Here is a 19,397-nt window from a genome sequence, read left to right as displayed (position 1 = left end):
GCTATTTATACAAATTGGCCCGCCACCCTGTCCCCTGAGAAGTCCTGCCATAAAGCCAAGTGGTTACTCAGCCAAGAGGTGTGAGTGAGCGGGGTAGCCAGTCTACCCCACCCTCCACCTGCTAACTAGCGGATGGGGTAGTTGTCCCTCACTAAAATTATCATGGCTCGTCTTTGAGCTATGCCAAAAGTATACCCCTATAAATAGCCTTAGGTTTGTATACAAGGAAAGATACAAATTACTTCCAAATTTGTTATTTTGAGATATTTCACAAGAAAGTTTACACAACAAAATTTCAAGGGTAAATGCATGTAAAGCTGTAAAGTTATTTTTCAAAGCTTTTTATTTTTGTTTTCTATGGACATCCATCTACAGTACTTGATCCTTTCACTTTCAGAGAATAATACTATCCCCTCCGGGAGGGGGGTTCATGAGAAACTGCCTCACTCATTGTTGCTGGAAATTCCGGAGCTACCAGCATTATAGCTTATTACCTGGAGTCTTTTTTTTTTTTTTTTTTTAATTGACCTGAACTAGATTGCTTTCTTCATATCCAGCATTGTATATCATTACGAATTTCCACTTCATTATCTCTACTCTTTTCCATTTCTTCATTGATATCTTCTGACAGATAATTTAAAATGATCGTTACCACAACGTCATCAGAATCAACAAATCTCTCTTCAGTAAAAATATTGGCTGGTCTCGATGGTTGGGGGCTTGATAGCCGGGCAGATATGTAAAAATAATGTGCCTTTGGTGATACAAGCTTGAAATTTGGCACACTGCTAGGGCAATATCTTACAAAAATTTTTGGATGTAGGGACATTCCAGATACTTTCCAGGGCCAAAATGGCTGATTTTGTGTTGTACGCGACTTAGGATACATATGAATACAACCATATTTACTTATTGAAGAAGCATACTAGTGGTTTTATTCAACTAAATATTTATTGTAGTAAATAAGAGACAGCAAATAAAGGGGACACAATGTAAAGAAACCATTTATTTGGTTATTTTTGGTGCTTTTTTTGTATTTTTGGATGGTTTTTATTAACAAACTTCAAAATTCTGTTATCAAGCACCATGGAATGACTGTTAATGTTTAACACTCTTGAACTCAGAGGAAGTGCTTCAGTTTGAACCTAACATCAACTTACATTATACAAAATTATAAAAATATACGAATATACAGTCAAAATTATACAGTGGAACCTCTAGTTCCAGGTAACAAAATCTACTATATGCATTGATGCATGTGTACATGTTAATATACATGTAATTAGCATTTGTGATCTCTCGTCCCCATACATGGTTCTACTCTCTCGTACACTCCCCACCACTGTGACATAGAGCTGTGCACTGGAGTGCAGCCTTGGCACACTTGCACTGTCCTCTGCATTCCTTTTTTGCAGCCACACCTTAGTACAGTAGGGTCCCGAATTATGCGTGTTCGAATTATACGATTCCCCTTTTATGCGACCTCTATTTTTCAAAAATAAATTTTCTGTATCTGCGAAACTGTTCAAAGTCTGCGAGTCAAGCACTATAAAATGTATCAAATCTATTGTCTTTCTAAGCATATTGGTAGCCCTAAATACGGTGATTTATAATAAATTTTACAAAACAATATTAACATTACATCTTATTAACATAATTTCATAATGAATAGCCTATTTAAGGATAAAATTCCACATCAACAATGAAATCAACTGTTAACTGTGCGAGTCCAGCTGACAAAATGTAAACAGAATTGTGGTTACGTTCTCGGCAATCATTATCTTTCTCCAACCTTACGATAATTGTAATGGTAGTGTTAATGATGTTATATTAAAGCATTATTTTTGTTTAGTACAGTATATATAAAAGCCTTATTTTTCCCTCCGGGCGTTCAAGGTTTTCACGAGTAGACTGGGTTCGTTTATCGGCAGTGAATAGCCTAAACTACGGTAACGAGTCGGCAATATTTTGTCATATTTTAAACAGTACACATTTGATTTACAAAGATTAGTTTTGTAGAGTAGACGGTAAAATAAAAATTCTCTCTCTCTCTCTCTCTCTCTCTCTCTCTCTCTCTCTCTCTCTCTCTCTCTCTCTCTCTCTCTCTCTCTCTCTCTCTCTCTCTCTCTCTCTCTCTCTCTCTCTCTCGAATTTCTGCCATCAAATCTCTCTCTCTCGAATTTCTGCCATCAAATCTCTCTCTCTCTCTCTCGAATTTCTGCCATCAAATCTCTCTCTCTCTCTCTCGAATTTCTGCCATCAAATCTCTCTTTCTCTCTCTCGAATTTCTGCCATCAAATCTCTCTCTCTCTCTCAAATTTCTGCTCAAATCTCTCTCTCTCTCTCTCTCTCTCTCTCTCTCTCTCTCTCTCTCTCTCTCTCTCTCTCTCTCTCTCTCTCTCTCTCTCTCTCTCTCTCTCTCTCTCTCTCTCTCTCTCTCTCTCTCTCTCTCTCTCTCTCTCTCTCTCGTAAGAAATAAAACCCTAGTTAACATATGGCAACTTGAGTTTAAGAATGAAATTAACATGACAATTGTTAGTTGTGGCGATCAATTCCTCGCTTCAGGAGGTACACGAAACAAAAACACGGCACTCGATTACAACAGCTGATTCTCTCTCTCTCTCTCTCTCTCTCTCTCTCTCTCTCTCTCTCTCTCTCTCTCTCTCTCTCTCTCTCTCTCGTGTTATACAATACTTACAAATAGATGAAGAAACCAAAATCGGTTTTCTTAAAGTGTCAAATACAAAACAAAAAAATTATACCGTGTATACATCCATTTCAATCATAGCTTAAAATACGGTATCCGATTTCATCAGCAAACCACTATTTTTTAGGAAACACCATTCTATTCCAAAAAATTTTTACTTTTTAAATAGTCAATTGCGCTATAATAAAACATGTACTTGGGTTTTTTAATTTTGGGTGTGTTTTAAAAATCGAGTATTGCTGACTTCTTTTTGTTTTACTTTTGACTGTGATTAGATCAGCTGATGTCTAGCTTCCGCTCTCACGAATATGCGCGTACGAATACATTAACAATTGTTTACACCATTTCTTAATGTATTCAAACAATCAATACAGTTAATATTACATAAGGACCAATGTGTTATAAACTATATTTATTGTTTAGTACATTTAAAACCATCCTCTCTCTCTCTCTCTCTCTCTCTCTCTCTCTCTCTCTCTCTCTCTCTCTCTCTCTCTCTCTCTCTCTCTCTCTGTCACATCGAACGTAATAGCGGTAACCTAATTGTTCGATGACTTTAAAAATAGGCCTAGTACTTTCTTCTTTTACCATTTTTGCATATGGTTTTCCTAACTGAAGTTAGGAAAAGTATTTTGGATATGAAAAGGACAATTATCTTTCGTAACAGTTTAGAATTATCGTAAATTATCATTCTGTCATTAGCGGCAGTTTGCTATTGTGGATTAAACGCATAAGGAAAAAAAAGGTTTCCAGCTTTGCTACGAATTTAGGAATTTATATGGATACGGTAAGTAAAATATTTGTAATAACAATGTTTACTAAATGTTTGTAATATCATTAGTTATCACTTTGATCATGTGTGTTTAATGCGTTTGTGTGTTTATTATGATCGAAGATGGAGCGTAAACAAATGGAAGGTTTCCGTTTCAGGCGGCGTCATAAAGAAAAACATTATATAAATGGCATTCACTTCATTTATTTGGAAGTTCTTAGAAAAAAAATCAAGTAGAGCATTGGTAATAACAAAATCAACATATAATCAATATTGGTAAGATTGCTGTGGATGCAAAAACTAACCTATAGACAGATGTGTAAATGCGTCTGTTTCTTCGTTATGATCAGAGATAAACGTAAACAAAACATTGGTTGTCGTTTTCTATTGTGCATTTTGGCGTGTTTAAGAAACGCATGATATAAAATCGCCTTTATTTTGATAATTTTGGATTTTCAATCATACAACAAAAGCTAGTCTATAGAGTGATGGTTTTGCTATTCACCAGTTGTCTTAAACAATAGATATGACAAACATTAAAATTTGTCTGTATTTTGGGTCGTGTTATAACGGGAAATATACAGTGTTTACACCCATCCTGGTTGTAATTTTAACCATTTTTCAAGTTATTAGAACTTTAAAGTATATTAAATGTTTGATTTATTTACAAGAACAATTTGATATTATAAAGAAATACAGTACAGTACAAAGAAAGTAATGGAAAAGGGTAGTAAACACGTTTGAATAAGAAAGTTGCCGGTTGCCATGGCCAAATGTAATTATTTCTGTTAGTTGTGTTTCGAAATCTGCGATTTTCCATTTAGGCTATACGAGGTCATTCATCGACCAAATTCTCGCATAATTCGGGACCCTACTGTAGTTGCCGACATGCCTCAGTTGCCTCTGGGATGGTTGTCCAGTATATGTCTCAGCCATTATTGGTGTGTACCCACCCCCAGTCACTTGGCGATGGGAGCTCTGGTGTAGATACCATCATCTGGCCGCAACAGTAACCAGCTTGGTAAGCAGCTCTCTTGATGTGCTGTTTCAGGCTTCTCAAGTTGATGGGAGAGCATCTATTGATCTGCCAGCCTGGGTAAACAGGTGCTTGCAACACCCGTTGACATGTTCCTGACTACTGTTGCGATCATAGAGCAAAACAACAAAACACTCCAGTGCATCCATGTGGTCATTGGTCATCTATGGCTGAAGAAGTTGGCGAAGCAGCCAAGGCACAGAATGCTGCAGTGATATCAGTGACCTCATCACAGGCTTTCCAAGTTTCCCATGCTTTTTTCTTACTCCTGCCTCTGAAGCTTGAAACGGTGTCACATCCAGTGAGGGCATGGAAGAATGGCAACCCTCGACACGTGTTATGTCCCAGTGCTACAGCCTTCTCGTGAGCGGCCAAGAACCTGAAGTTCTTTCCTGTGCGAAAGGCAACCCAAAGCTTGTCAATGTCCAGACGTCCAACTGCTGTCACTGCAAGAACCACGACATCAGTGTCTGTGCGGATCGACACTTTGCTGTATCCTTGCCTCAGAGCGTCTTCAACATGAAGTAGCATTCTTGTATCAGGGGCAAGGCCAGCAACATCTGGGGCCTTTGTACAAACCACATCTTTGTGGTGGGTGCTGATGACTTGTTTTTCTGTGTGTGTTGTTGCTATCCTGGTGGCTAGGAAGTCAAACAGCTCGATCTTGTTCTCATCTGTACAAAGAAAGGTCTGCCAGTTTCCAGGAATGGAACTAGATGGCTCGACTCGTCTTCTGATGCCTTTGCCTTGCTTCTTCCTAGTGCCTGCCTTCAAACTGCCTGTGAGGTATTCATCCCAGACAATATCCACCCTGCTGGTATTCTGCAGCAAGAATACTTGTGATGCATAGTTGTTGAAGGTCTTTGCTGGGCCCGGTAGCAGCTTATTGATGATTGCTGCACCATCAAGTATGATGTCTTCAACTACTGGACTAGCAGCAGCAGTAGCAGCATTCTCCTGTGGACGGACCAGATCTTCTAAGCAGCCAACCAGATCAGATTTTGTTCCAAGTCTCATCTTGCCCATGTGTGACAGTGCAGGGGGACATGCTTGGTTATAGTGTGCGAGAAACTCTTCGAGGTCTCCATGACATATTTGGAATGCAATGAACAACCTAGAGAACAGGGAGCAGTCGTTCTTCAGAGATGACACATTCAGCTGTGTTCTTGACTTATCTCTGACTGGAGGTCGGCTGAAAAGAAGGAGGTTGTTTCTCTTGATTGGGTTTGTGATTGGCTTTGTCTGGTTGACAAGTCTCTCATGGACATAGGAGTCATGCTGTTCTTGTCCCAGCGTCTTGATCTCACGTACAGAGTTGATAACTGCTGGGTCTGCCAGGTCTCTGCTGTCTAGCACTAGGAGATCCTTGCTGTCATCACAAAATGGATTGCCCATCTCCCATATGACTTGAGTGAGTGAATGCACATCTCTAGCAAAGGCTACCTGTGTGTGCTTGGTCTGCTCGTGGTGTTTTTGATCAGCCTTCTTGATCTCTGATGTGGCCTGGAACTTAGCGATCACTCTGGCCATCTCTGGACCAGACACCATCCAGTGCCGTAATATAGCAGAATTCTCTGTCAGGCCTACAGCTCCTCCGTCACCCTTAACTAAAGCGTTATTCTGCTCAAGGGCTTGGTTGATGGCCATTGCAGAAAACGCATGAGTGGTGTTCATTACTGTGAAGTTGCCAGCAAGAAACTGCGAGTATACACTTGGATGTTTGGTCGCCAGTGTCACCATGTTGCACAGGTGAACAGGTATCCACCTGGCATAGTTGGTATGACCCAATACGAAGAACCAGGGGACAATCTTGCTCAGGGCATTGTCTTGAACTAACACCAAGTCAAGTAGGGGATTAGCCTATGGCTACACTACAGTGGAGTTATCACTTGAAAACAGAAAAGAAGAGTTGAAATATTAAACCCCAGTCCAGAGAAGATGCATAATTATATACAAAATAAGAGACTTGGATGACTGGCACTCAATGTCCCTAATAGGCCACCATACATTATTTCTTTGTGCTGTTCAGGACCATATTAAACCCAAATTGATTTCGCAGATTTGTGCATTTAGTCGCGTCATTCCTAGCTACTGGTATGTAATTATTAATGGAGATATTCATGGGGGTCTAAATTCCTTTCACCAAGTTTGATTTTTTTTTATCCATTTATATTTCCAGGAACAATATTCAGGTGTCATTCATATGCATGATTGTTTCAAAGCTCCTATTCCAGCCATGCATTAATGCAATGGTAAACTGTTATCTATGCCCCTCATAGGCCACCGTAGATGCATATTTTTAGTCAAATATGAGACAGATAATAAAGCATGTGCATACTAGTTGATAATAATCATATTATACTCAATACATTGTCTTTTGCACCAAGCACATATGACTTTGCTGACCTTGTAGGCAGAGTTTAGTTATTCATGGCAGCCATTTTGTAAAATGGCCACCATTTTGACCCTAGTGGTAATCTTGAATGTTCCTATATTAAAAATGTTTCCTAAGTGTATGCTATAACTATGTACCAAATTTCATGCTTGTATCATCAAAGGCACAAAACTACCATAATATTTCACAGATCTGCTGGACTATGAGTCATGTCATCAACTATTGCTTTTACTTCACTTATTTTAATTTGTTTCTCCAATATTTTTCGTCTTACTTTCTGTTATCGTTGCAATGATTTTCTGTTAACTCTGAAGTCATTATTTTTCTCTGCATTTTACATGAAAACCATAAAAAGTAATTAATAGAATAAAAATAGGCACCATCTGGCAGCTTTCTAAATGCATGTGCACGTTTAGGGTAATTGAACTACGTTATAAGATGTATAGTTTTCTCCATATCCTACGTCTTATTAACATTTGCCAATAAAAGGAGATAAAAATTTACAACTGTAGATTGCTATGTCAAAACGGATTTTGAGCGAAGCGAAAAATCTATTTTTGGGTGAGTTAGCCATGTTGTCCTGATGGAAGTTCCTTCAAAGGTAGCTTCCTAGGTATATTTGATTACAGTGATATATCCCAGAGAATTTACCAAAGGTATCCAGAATTCTAACTCCTGGAGCGAATATCCCTTAAAATTTTAAAAAGGGATATCGCGTAATATCAGAGGACGTATTCTTGACACGTCTCATGGCTATCTACACCCCCAATAGAGCTTTCACTTCGAGGGGAAAGAGAGGCAAGAATAAGGAGAGTCGTTAAAGAGGCGACACTCCTACTGTACTGTAAATAGTGCGCCAAATCGCCACTGCGAGGCGCCACCGAGCCATTCTTTGTAGCTTTGTAGGTGTTGCAAATACAGTACCATAGGGAGGGATTCATTATCCTTTTGTCCCAAAAGAGGGTGGGTCCATCAGGACGACATGGCTATCTCACCCAAAAATAGATTTTTCGCTTCGCTCAAAATCCGTCTTTTGGGCTCAGGCCATGTCGTCGTGATGGAAGTTTACCAGAGCATTAATGTATCTGTGGATTTTCAATAGTGCCGTTCATCTCGAGATAAATCTTTCCTATTGGTCTTTAGACCTAGAGACACTTGATGTAACCGTTATACATCAATCAGCTGATCATGAAATATGTCAGTGCTTCCTGCCCCCTACAGGGAAGAGTCTGGGTAGACTCAAGGAAAAAAACCTGAGGATTGTGAGTTCAAGGAACAATCTAGCAAACAGTTTGTATATTAGTAAAGCATAGTCTGTATTAGGATGGTATTGATCTGTGCAGGTTACTGTACCTCCCAGGTCTGTCGATAAAGAAACGGACAGGTTTAAATACGTGTAGGAAACCTTAAACAGTAAAATGAACGGTCTAGTACAATAAGATCTTACCTGTTTGCCTGGAACAATATGAATCAGTTCCGATATTTACTTAAATATCAAAAGAGTCAAGGATGCTCCGACTTATACATACACTGGAATGTTTGGGGCGAAAGAGACGCAAAGATTCGTTCTATTGTTTATTACAAAAATAGAAATCATGGTTGTATTCAATTACAATTTATGCTGAATAATTCTGCATAAAAGCATAAACAGTAATAACAGAAATAAAATAGGTTTCACCTGAAAAGGAAACATTAGCCACTCTAAGGGAAATATAAAATTTCACTATACATTCTGTTGTTACTAGGAACACTGTGCATATAAGAATGCCTGGCACTTGTGTCAGTCTATTATGCTTAATGTCACCTGTGTAGAGAGAACAGTCTATAGTGTCATCACTAAACACAAAACTCAACATGATATGCCTTACGAGTCTATCATGTACATCCTTCACTATAAGTCCCAAATAGTGCACTGTTCTTCGCAGTAATCAAGCAGCAGGTTTTATTACACTGCCCGCCGCCACCACATGAAATTTAATTTCTTGTAATTGCTTCGCATAGTGTTTGAAGAAGACCCTAGAGGACTTCCATCCAGTATGAGTACGAAGGCTTTCAAACGACATCGTCTGAAAGAAATTCAGAGACGAGGCAACTTTTTTCGGATCATGACCTGCGGGTGTTCTGTCTGTATTCGCTCTGCGAATAAAGTAGGTGATTTTCGCCCTTATCTGTTTCAAGGATAACGTTGAACTGGAAGTCTCTCCCCTGAAAAGCTGACCTCCCTTAAAGTCTGAAGTTCTACGAAGATAGACCTTTAGGCATTCCACTGGGCAGAGGGATGCTTCTTCCTTCAGAGGGCAGATTCTCCAGGGACCCCATCTCTTAGTGGGCAGCTCGTTCTTGGCGAGAAACGTCGGGTCCAGAAAGAGGTTCAGTTCTCCGTTGTCTGTGAACTGAATGTGGCCATCATCCCTCGAGAGGGCTACTATTTCGCTAACTCTGGCTCCCGAGGCTAGTGCAAATAAGAATATCACCTTTTGAGTCAAGTCTTTCAGCGAGCAATCCTCATTGTTCAGGGTTGATGCTAAATGAAGAACTTTGTCCAAAGACCATGAAATGGGCTTAGGAGGAGCTGCGGGCCAAAGTTTAGCGCAGGCTTTAGGGATCTTGTTGAAGATTTCGTTGGAAAAGTCTACCTGGAAGGCGTAAAGCATTGGTCTGGCCAGGGCAGATTTACATGTAGTAATCGTATTGGCTGCTAAACCTTGTTCATGAAGATAGATGAAGAAGGACAAACAGAAATCCGTAAAAATCTCCTTAGGTTTCTTCGCCTTGACAAAGGCCACCCACTTCTTCCAGGAAGACTCATATTGTCTTCTTGTTGACTTTGACTTGTATTCTTCTAAGGAGTTAATACTGTCCATAGAAATCCCGAACCGTTTCTTGACCGCTAAGTCGAGAAAATCATGAGATGAAGGTTCTGGGTTTTCACTGATGAAGCTGAGACAGTTGATTTCTGCACTTGCTGAGTCAGAACTGGGTCCGGCAACGGGATCAGCTTCAGGCGTAGTTCCATTACCAGGGGAAACCAAACGCTGTTGGGCCACTTGTGGGTCACTATTGCTGCTGTCCCTCGAAAGGATCTCAGTTTGTCGAGGACTTTCAGCAGAAGGTTGGTTGGAGGGAATAGGTAGATCTTGGACCATCTGTTCCAATCTATGGACATTGCATCCATTGCTTCCGCTAGAGGATCCTCGTACGGGGCTACATACCGGGGTAGCTTCTTGTTGTCGCTCGTTGCAAAGAGGTCTATTTGCAGTCCTGGGACTTTGCGTAAGATGAAGAAGAATGATCTTGCATCTAGGGACCATTCTGACTCTATCGGTTTGGTCCTGGATAGAGCGTCCGCTGTCACATTGCGGAACCCTTGAAGGTGGACTGCTGACAAGTGCCATCTCTTCTTCTCCGCTAGGTGGAGGATGGCTAGTATCACTTGGTTTATGTGAGGCGATCTCGAGCCCTGTCGGTTTAGGCATCTCATTATGACTTCGCTGTCTAGAACCATACGGATGTGGATTGAGCAGCGGAGTTTCAGTTTCTTTAGGGAAAGAAAAACTGCCATGGCTTCCAGGAAATTGATGTGGGAGGTTTTGAAGAGGGGAGACCAGGTTCCTTAGACTTTCCGATGATGAGAGTGACCTCCCCACCCTTCTTTCGAGGCATCCGTGTGAACGGTGACTGACGGTGGAGGCGGTTGTAAGGGAACCTTGTTCATTAGGTTTTTGGCCTCCGACCATGGCTTGAGTAGGGATCGCAGACGATTTGGTATCGGTCTTTGTAGATCTCTTCAAGCGTTTGATGCGTATTTTCTCCAAACTCCTGATGCATCTTTTAATTGTGCTCTCAATACTGGATCTGTCACTGAGGCGACCTGGAGAGACCCCAACACTCTCTCCTGTTGCCTTCTTGATATCCTTGTGGACCGAAGAAGGCTTTTGACAGATCTTGCTATCTATTTCCTTTTCTTCGATGGAATGGAAAGGCAGTGTGACTGCAAGTTCCATTGGATGCCCAGCCACTGAAACTTTTGAGCTGGAGACAGTCAAGATTTTTCCAAGTTGATCTTAAATCCCAAGTGTTCCAGGAACCGGATCACTTCCTTGGAGGCTTGCCTGCACTCTTCTTCGGATGCTGCCCACACCAGCCAGTCGTCCTGGTAGGCTACCACCTGGATTCCTTTTAGGCGTAGTTGATGAATGATCGCATTCGCAAGCTTGGTGAATACCCTTGGAGCTATGTTCAGACCGAAGGGCATGGTTCTGAAAACATACTGTCTTCTTTGTAGTTTGAATCCCAGGTAGGGGGAAACTTGGCGGCTGATTGGAACGTGCCAGTACGCATCCGTCATGTCTATAGAGACTGTGTATGCCCGTTTGGGCAACAGGGTCCTGATGTGTTGAAGCGTCAGCATTTTGAACTTGTAGTTCACTATGAACTTGTTGAGTGGTGACAAGTCCAGAATTACTTTGAGCTTTTCTGAGTCCTTCTTCGGAACACAAAATAGCCTTCCTTGGAATCTGACAGACTTTGCCTTCCTTATAACTCTTTTGTTCAAGAGTTCCTGAATATATTCTTCCAATATGGGGGTTGAGTGTTGGAAGAATTAAGGGAAGGTCGGTAGAGTTGAGCTCCAACTCCACCCTTGTCCGTTCTTGATTAGGCTGTGGGCCCAGGGATCGAAGGTCCAACGATCCCGGAAGAAGAAGTCTCCCCCTCCTACCGGTAGCATCTCACTTTGAGTGCTGGGTGGAGGATTTACCTCCTTGGCCACATCCACCCTTGTTGCCCCTACCTCTGAAGGGGCGTCTGGAGGAACCTCGAAAGGAACCTCGAGACTTCGGCCGAAAGGTCCTAGATTGCCTTTCAAACACTGGGGTGAACACTGGTGACTGAGTCGCCAGCGTTTGGGGCACCAGTTGGAAGGTGGTGGGTGGTTGTGCCACCGTCTGGGACACCATGGCCACGGGAAGCTGTTGCTGTTGCTTAGGCTGAGAGGGCACTTTAGGTTGTTTTGGACTATTCTTTGGCTGAGGACCCTCATCAGCTGAAGATTTTCTTTTAGAGGACAAGCCCCATTTAGAGAGAAGGTTTCTATTCTCAGTGGCGGCTTTGTCCACGACCTCTTTGACCACTTCACTTGGGAAGAGGTCTTTTCCTCAGATGTTAGAAGCTATCAGCTTCCTTGGTTTGTGTCTCACCGCAGCCGAGGCGAATATGAACTCTCTGCAAGCCCTTCGGGCTTTAATAAAGTTGTACAGGTCTTTTGTTACTGTCGCCAGATGGGCTTTGGCGAAGACCATGTACATGTCCGGGGTATCTGGGATGCTTGCCATTGTCTCCAGGCCAGTCTGCAGAGACAAGGAAGCAGCAAGACGTTCTTTCGTCTCCTGTTCCCTACGCAGGAGAAAGTCCGACAGCTTTGGGAGGTCTTCGCCGAACTGTCGTCCAGCAATATCAGCCTCCAGCTTCCCAACTGTGAAGGTGTTGTGCACATCCTTCCAGTCCGCATCATCTGATGGGAAGGCAAGGGAGAAGGGTCTACACTCTTCCAGTGTAGGGCATGGTTTCCCTGCCTCAACTGCCTTTAAGGCTGCCTTAAGCCCTTTGTCCATAAAGGGAAAGGCACGTTTAGGATCAGCAATGAATGACGGGTGCTTCTTGCTGAGAGCCGGCACCTTAGAGCTAGTAAAGGCCCTCTCCTTTAAGGTGGTGGTATATAAGGCCTGAGCCTTAGAGAGTTCAAGGACAATAGTTTCCTTCGGCTCTGTCTCCTCTTTGGATGCAGGTTCCGTCTTAAGACGGACATCGCAATCCGGGTAGGCCCCTTTGCTGGGCCAGAACTCAATTTCCTCCACTGGGACAGTGCCCAGTTTTTCTGAGAGGAAGATCTTCCCCCCTGACCTGGGCATGTGCTCTGCGTACCTCCAGGGGTTAACGTCAGAGAAGGCGGGGAGATCCTTAACGACTAGCTTCTTCGGGGCCAAACGTGTTGCAACTAGCTGATGCATTTCTGTCCGAAGAGAGGCCTCCTTCTCGGATGATTTCTTTTGAATGTCCTGCACCATGGACAACAACGAGTGCAACGTACTCCTGATAGAATCTAGTTGGGGTGCAGTGGCCGATGATACCGAAATTGTTTCGGCTCTCTCGACTTCTGTCTCAGGTGGAACGTCATCCGCCTGATCCAATTCCTCCACTAGGAGATTGTTCTCAGTCTCCTCTGAGACAACTGACATGTTGTCCTCTAATTGGATGCTCTCTACGGCATCCGAAACTTCAGATTCAACCGGAATCTGAACCAGGGGAATCTCAGGTTGAGCCTGGAGAATAACCGCATCCGAAGATGCCCTAGGGAAAAGACAAGCCCTCATCTTCTCATTAGGAAGGTATGGGCCAGAAGTGTTCTTCTGGAAGCCCCTAACCCATTTTCGCAGGATTTCCCTTGCTGCGTCCCTTGACTCAGTGGACTTTTGATCATCAAAAGCCTCTCTTACCAGTTTTTCACAAACGGTACATACCTGTGGGTCCCAGTACTTAATAGCCCCCTTGGTGACTGCGCAGCGAGCATGGGCCCTGCACATGTCGTGGCCGTAGAAGTTCTTACTACGGACCCTGCAAAAACTATTCCCGCACTCGGGATGCTCCTCCTATAAAGAAAGAAAAGCATATAAGTATTTGGTGAAATTCTCAGATTTCAGCATACATAATATTAATAATATTAGCTTGGATAGGGTAAGCTAGAGATAGGAAAGACACCTACATGTGTTTCCTGTCCAGCCAATTGCTATGACCTCCTCCAATATTGAAAGTAGAATTCTTAGGGAAAGATGATATCCTTCAATATAAAGTGTCTTCTTGACACAATCTTCCAGGTTCAATATTGGGGATTAAGGACAATAATGGATAATAACCATTAATGGAAGAGAGAATCACTCTCTTATATGTGATGGTCTCACAATAGGCTGCCCATGAAGCACCTTGTAGGTTGGAAAAACTTTGGGCTACAGCACTGACTGTTGGTAACAAGTTGCCAGTCCTGTCAGGCCTGCCGGCACATGCCGGGCCTGCCGGCGTCTGCCAGGCAAGCTGGCACATGCCGGCCTATTCTGGGCTATTGAAGGCAATTACTGTCTTCATAAAATTGGGTGGCAGGCCGCCGGCATCAAGTAGGACCCGGCGGCAGTCGGTGGAAGATGACCAGGTATGGGTGGCCGGCTGCCGGCCGGCAACTCAGCAGCCAGCAGCCGGTCCCTGAATGTCTATTGTCTTTGGGTTGTCGATCAACGACGTTCACAGTAAGCGGCGGCAGGGTAACTGCCGGCTGGCAGACAATTGACATGGCCCAGTTACGAAAGTAAGAGAGAAAGAGAGGATGGATGAAGACAAGGGCTCAGCCTTGCCGGCCTGCATCCAAAATGAGGGTTCAAGTGGAAGGGGGAATTAAATTCGGGCTTCCACCCAACCATATCCCAGTCATAAGGGCTATGGAAGGCAGTCCAAGGGAGGACTGAAGAACACTCTAAAGAATATGAGGGTACCCGCCAGACGGGGAACCTCAGGCCAGTCCTACAATAACCCTTAGGGTCAATGTAGAACGACGGCCAGGAGGGTGTTGGTTCATTCAACACGAAAGAGATAGAGGGGAGGGGGTAGGTGTCCTACAGGTAAGGTAATGCCCGAAGGCACTACTTAACCTAAGGGATTCTGGTCTCATGGATTAAACCTCAGGTAGGAGAAATCATTTCCCCAGGTTGGGTTAGTCAAGTGAGAGAGCGTCCGTAGGATACCATCTCACAGGAGAACAGAATCTCGTGCCAGAGACCTTAGGCAGTGAAGAAGTAATTTCTTCGGTCTAAGGTCTACCAGCACAGGACTGTCCGCTAGGCCAAGGAAGGGGGAATTGTCATACAAAACCCCCAAGTATGGTGTAGGGAGGTCTATCCTCCTGTAAGAGCAGCTTAACCTGACATGGGAAATCATTTCGCCAAGACAGGAAGATGCCTAACATAGACTGATACTCTGATGTCCCGTTCTAAACTCAAAACCGACTCAGTGGTTAGGGGAAAGAAAACGGAACGTCTCAGTAAAACTTTGCCAGAACTCGGTTCACAGCAAAGAAAACTGAGAATAGCCTAGGCTAATCAGAGGGAAGGGGGATTGCTCTTAAATCTCCTAGGAGATAGTATCGACTTAAAAGGTATAGGAGGTGTCAGTCTCCCCTTAAAAGACAATACAAGAGCAATGGGACATGTATGAAAGTATACTAAAGCCCCTAGGCTAGTAGCCTAGGAGCATTGAGAATCGTTCTCCGAAACACTCTGTATACTATCTTGGAAGAGGAAAGCATAATAAAGTAATATCATAAATGTGTAAAATATTGCCCGTGCTTCAATAAAACTTTACCAGGAAGGTTATATCATGCATGCAGTGTGTAGGTGCCTAGGCTAGGAAGCCTAGCACTCGTGAGGCTCAAAATAATTAGCCAAATCCACGACAACAATGACATAATATAAGAATCCCTAGCTAAAATTCTAAATAGCTAAAGTTATTAAAGCGAATAATGCCGGGAAAGGGTCGTTCTGGCTAACTAAATGTACAAAAAGAACGACCGCGTCCATGACGCCATCCGGCTGGCAACAGCTCTTGTTACGTTAATTACGTTCTCAATCGAAAAGCAAAAACTGGCAAGAGCTTACATTTACACAAAATAAAGATATTACCTAACTTTCCAGAAGCTGATGAGGCTGGTGAAGACGACATGGCGTCCAAAAATCCAAAATAGCGAGAGATAACATGGGATAACACCGGTCAACGAAGCTACGAGAAAAAGAATGGCTCGGTGGCGCCTCGCGGTGGCGATTAGGCGCACTATTTACAGTACAGTAGGAGTGTCGCCTCTTTAACGACTCCTTATTCTTGCCTCTCTTTCCCCGCGAAGTGAAAGCTCTATTGGGGGTGTAGATAGCCATGAGACATGTCAAGAATACGTCCTCTGATATTACACGATATCCCTTTTTAAAATTTTAAGGGATACTCGCTCCAGGAGTTAGAATTTTGGATGCCTTTGGTAAATTCTCTGGGATATATCACTGTAGTCAAATATACCTAGGAAGCTACTAACGAAGGAACTTCCATCACGACGACATGGCCTGAGCCCAAAAATTCATTTAAAATGAAGAACAACAGGATATCATTTCATGATCACATTATTTTTTATCATGGATACTTGTATATAAGGGTTATTTATAGGTATTTATAACTTAATTAGAGCTTCAATACTTTACGTCTGGCACCAGCAAACGTGAATGTTACCAAATACGATTAAAACAGAAAATCCGTTTGCGCCCCAACATCCTCCCACCAAATGAGCTGGTCCCCTAAAGAGCCTTGAGGAACTTCAACAGTGTACCATTTAGAGTGCATCGTGAACAGTACCCCTCTGTGGTGTCACTTAATTAAGTGACAATTAAATAATAAATGATGAGAGGCGGGGGAAATAGACAACTTCTACATTGTGAAACGTATTTATTTTTTAAGGTAATTGACATGAGCATAAATCTTCTTCAAAGTGAATGAATGAACATCTTCAATTACTTAATTAATTGATCTGTAAGTCTCTCGTTGACTTTCAAATTACTTGGATATTCTAGGTACTCATAAGTTGTAGATAACATTGGATCAACTTTATAGTTTAATAGACACTCAAAGAGAAATGACACAGGAAGTTACTGTTAATCTTCTTCCATCAACAAAAGAGCAATTTATCTCAATTCTGAAATCTGACTTGTTAACTGAAAATTACAATCTTAATTTCTATCCAAGTCAAACAAGAGGGAGGAGCACACATGATACTTATCTCACATTATGAGTCTTAGGGAAAAGTTCATACCAAGATCGTAACCCAGTGGAGTGTCGTTTGGGTGTAATGGGCTCTCAGCGGCGATAGGGCATACGACCATGGTTCGTTCCCAACTCCCCCACTATACTTCCAAGGGCAAGTTTTTTAAGGCACCTATCTCTATGGGGATCATGTGCTTCCTCCAGGAGATAGGTGGTAGCCTGTTACTACACGATATCTACGATCTAGGTTGCCACACCTCTAATCCCTCAGTGCTTTTCCAAGCTCCCCCATGCTTTGACCTGGGAAGTAAAAGAATGGCAACAGTTTACATTCAACATACATGGTGCAATTCTTTCCCAGGCCCGAGGTGGCTTGTGACCTTTTTTATGATCTAATGGCTCATTTAATTATTTATTCATGACAGTGGAGACTTCAGCTCGAGTTATAATTGTAGTCAAACTTATTTTCTTTCAGAATGTGTATGCAAGTTCATAGTTATTATAAATGGTGTGATTATTTTTTATTACTTATTTTGTACACCAACTACACTATACTACAAATATTGGATACTTACATATTCCTGACTGGGTTTTATTGTTTCCTCTCTTTATTGAGTTTTAAAAGTTTTGCATATACTGACAGTTTGATGAAAGCTGTCATCAGTATTATTATTATTTTTTTTTTCATGTCACTGGAATTTTAAATATTTTATTTTTTTCAGGTGCAATTCTTGATGCAGGAGAATCTCAAGTAGTATTTCTACCCCTAATGACCCATGATGCCAAACTTCTACCGGTCCACTTTCTCACACAGGCTGAAGTAAGTCCTTTAATTATTGGTCATTCTTGTTTGCTATTTTATGCAGTCTTAATTTTATACATAACTCTTGATTTGTTGGTACTACCTGTCTTAAACTCCTTTAAATAGAAAAAAATAAAAAAAAAACAATGAAAGAAACAAAATAAAGTTAGAGTTGCAAATCTTTGTTAAAAGGGGCCTGTTTTAATAACCTGTTATTTCAGTTTTCCCCCTAAGTGTTTTTTTCACCACTATAACTTCTTTAGATTTAAGTTTCTAGCTTTTTAGCTTCCAGCCAATCAAGCTTAGACAACATATTGTGTTTATACATTAATATCATTCACATATATCATAAACCCTCTACTTGGCTACTGTCCCAGATATTACTAAAGTTTTAAATGTTTTTCATTAATGCTTCCTGGCTCAAAGGATTATGTTATACTGTACTTTTATTTTATTTCTTTTCCTAAATCTGAATCTTTTGAAATTCCAACAGTGTCATATTTCCAGCCATTGTGATTGCAACAACTTTGTATGTGAAAAATTTTCATCCACATATAATTTTCATTTTGTTTCCATTTTGAAAATAGTACACAGTTTCAAAAATTTTCATCCTCATACTGTATAATTTTTATTTTTTTCCATGTTGAAAATAGTATACAGCTTCAAAATTACACCATAACCAGCTATATACTGCAATAACTTTAAGGTGACATCATAACTAACTTTGTCACCATAACCACTCATACTACAACGTTTTAAAAATGACACCACTTTACCTTGAAAAATATATTTGCAACTCAGCAGTAAAGAACAAACTGCCAGTGTTATTTACCACATAGAATATCCCTTACATAAGAGTGTGATGTTTTCCAAGAATTGGTACACAAGTTGGAAAATTCTTAGGTCCTACATAATAAGCCTGGATATCCAGCTCACAAATTATACCCTTGATGGATTCTCCCTATAGTTATAAGCTAGCCTATACAGTAATCCCTCACCTATCGCGGTTTATGGGGACCAGAACCGACCGCGATAGGTGAAAAACCGTGAAGTAGGTTCTCTCCCTATTTTTGGAATACGTACATTTTTTTTTTTTTATAATATCAATAAGTGTATATTATCCCTATAAATGCATATGTTATCATTAGAAAATTAAAGAATCATGTAAATAATTATTGATAATATAAATTATATACTGTACATCAAATAAAGTACTGTACTGTATAGATACTGTAATACAAATATAGTATTTAATATACAGTATCACGTATACTGTATGTACATTTACATTTATACATAAATAATATAGTGTGTAAGTGTACATGTACAGTGGAACCTCTACATATGAATGTCCTAACATACGAATTTTCCAACATCCGAAGTAAAATTCGGAGGAACACCAATCGAGCGTCACCTTGATCAGTCCTCTCATCTCGTGCACATCGTGTGGTTGTCCTCTATTCGCTCAGTTATTAACAGTGTTTTTTATCTTCCTTTTTCACGTGTTGTTTTCTGTGTTCCGTAATCATGGGTCCTAAAAAGCTTAGTTCGGTTCAGGAAGTAGTAGTAGTGGTGAGAAAAGGAGGAAGTCTATGCTTTCATTAGAATTAAAGCAAGAAATAATAGAAAAGCATGAGCGAGGTGTACGTGTTAGCGATCTGGCTAAACAATATGGCCGGAATATGTCTACGATCTCGACGATCATAAAACAGAAGGCAGCCAATAAAGCAATGAAACCTTCGAAGGGGATCACGATTATTTCCAAACGTCGTAGCCCTACCCTTGAAGAGATGGAACGACTTTTGTTAATATAGATCAAAGACAAGGAGATTGTTGGTGATACGA

General features: G+C 41.4%; 1 protein-coding gene across 2 annotated transcripts in view; it reads left to right on the top strand.

Annotated features, from left to right (window-relative positions):
* trbd (trabid) overlaps nt 1-19,397 on the top strand; it is a 534,005-nt gene that overhangs the window by 485,349 nt on the left and 29,259 nt on the right. For both annotated transcript variants that reach the window (XM_068393601.1, XM_068393602.1), the window contains exon 9: nt 17,473-17,570. In XM_068393601.1, coding sequence (XP_068249702.1) covers nt 17,473-17,570 — 98 coding nt within the window. The remainder of the gene's footprint in view (nt 1-17,472; nt 17,571-19,397) is intronic.

This window comes from Palaemon carinicauda, chromosome 19 (assembly GCF_036898095.1).
Source record: "Palaemon carinicauda isolate YSFRI2023 chromosome 19, ASM3689809v2, whole genome shotgun sequence".
Taxonomy (NCBI): Eukaryota; Metazoa; Arthropoda; class Malacostraca; order Decapoda; family Palaemonidae; genus Palaemon; species Palaemon carinicauda.
The sequence above is the reverse complement of the archived record's forward strand: the minus strand, read 5'-3'. Positions and strand labels throughout refer to the sequence as shown.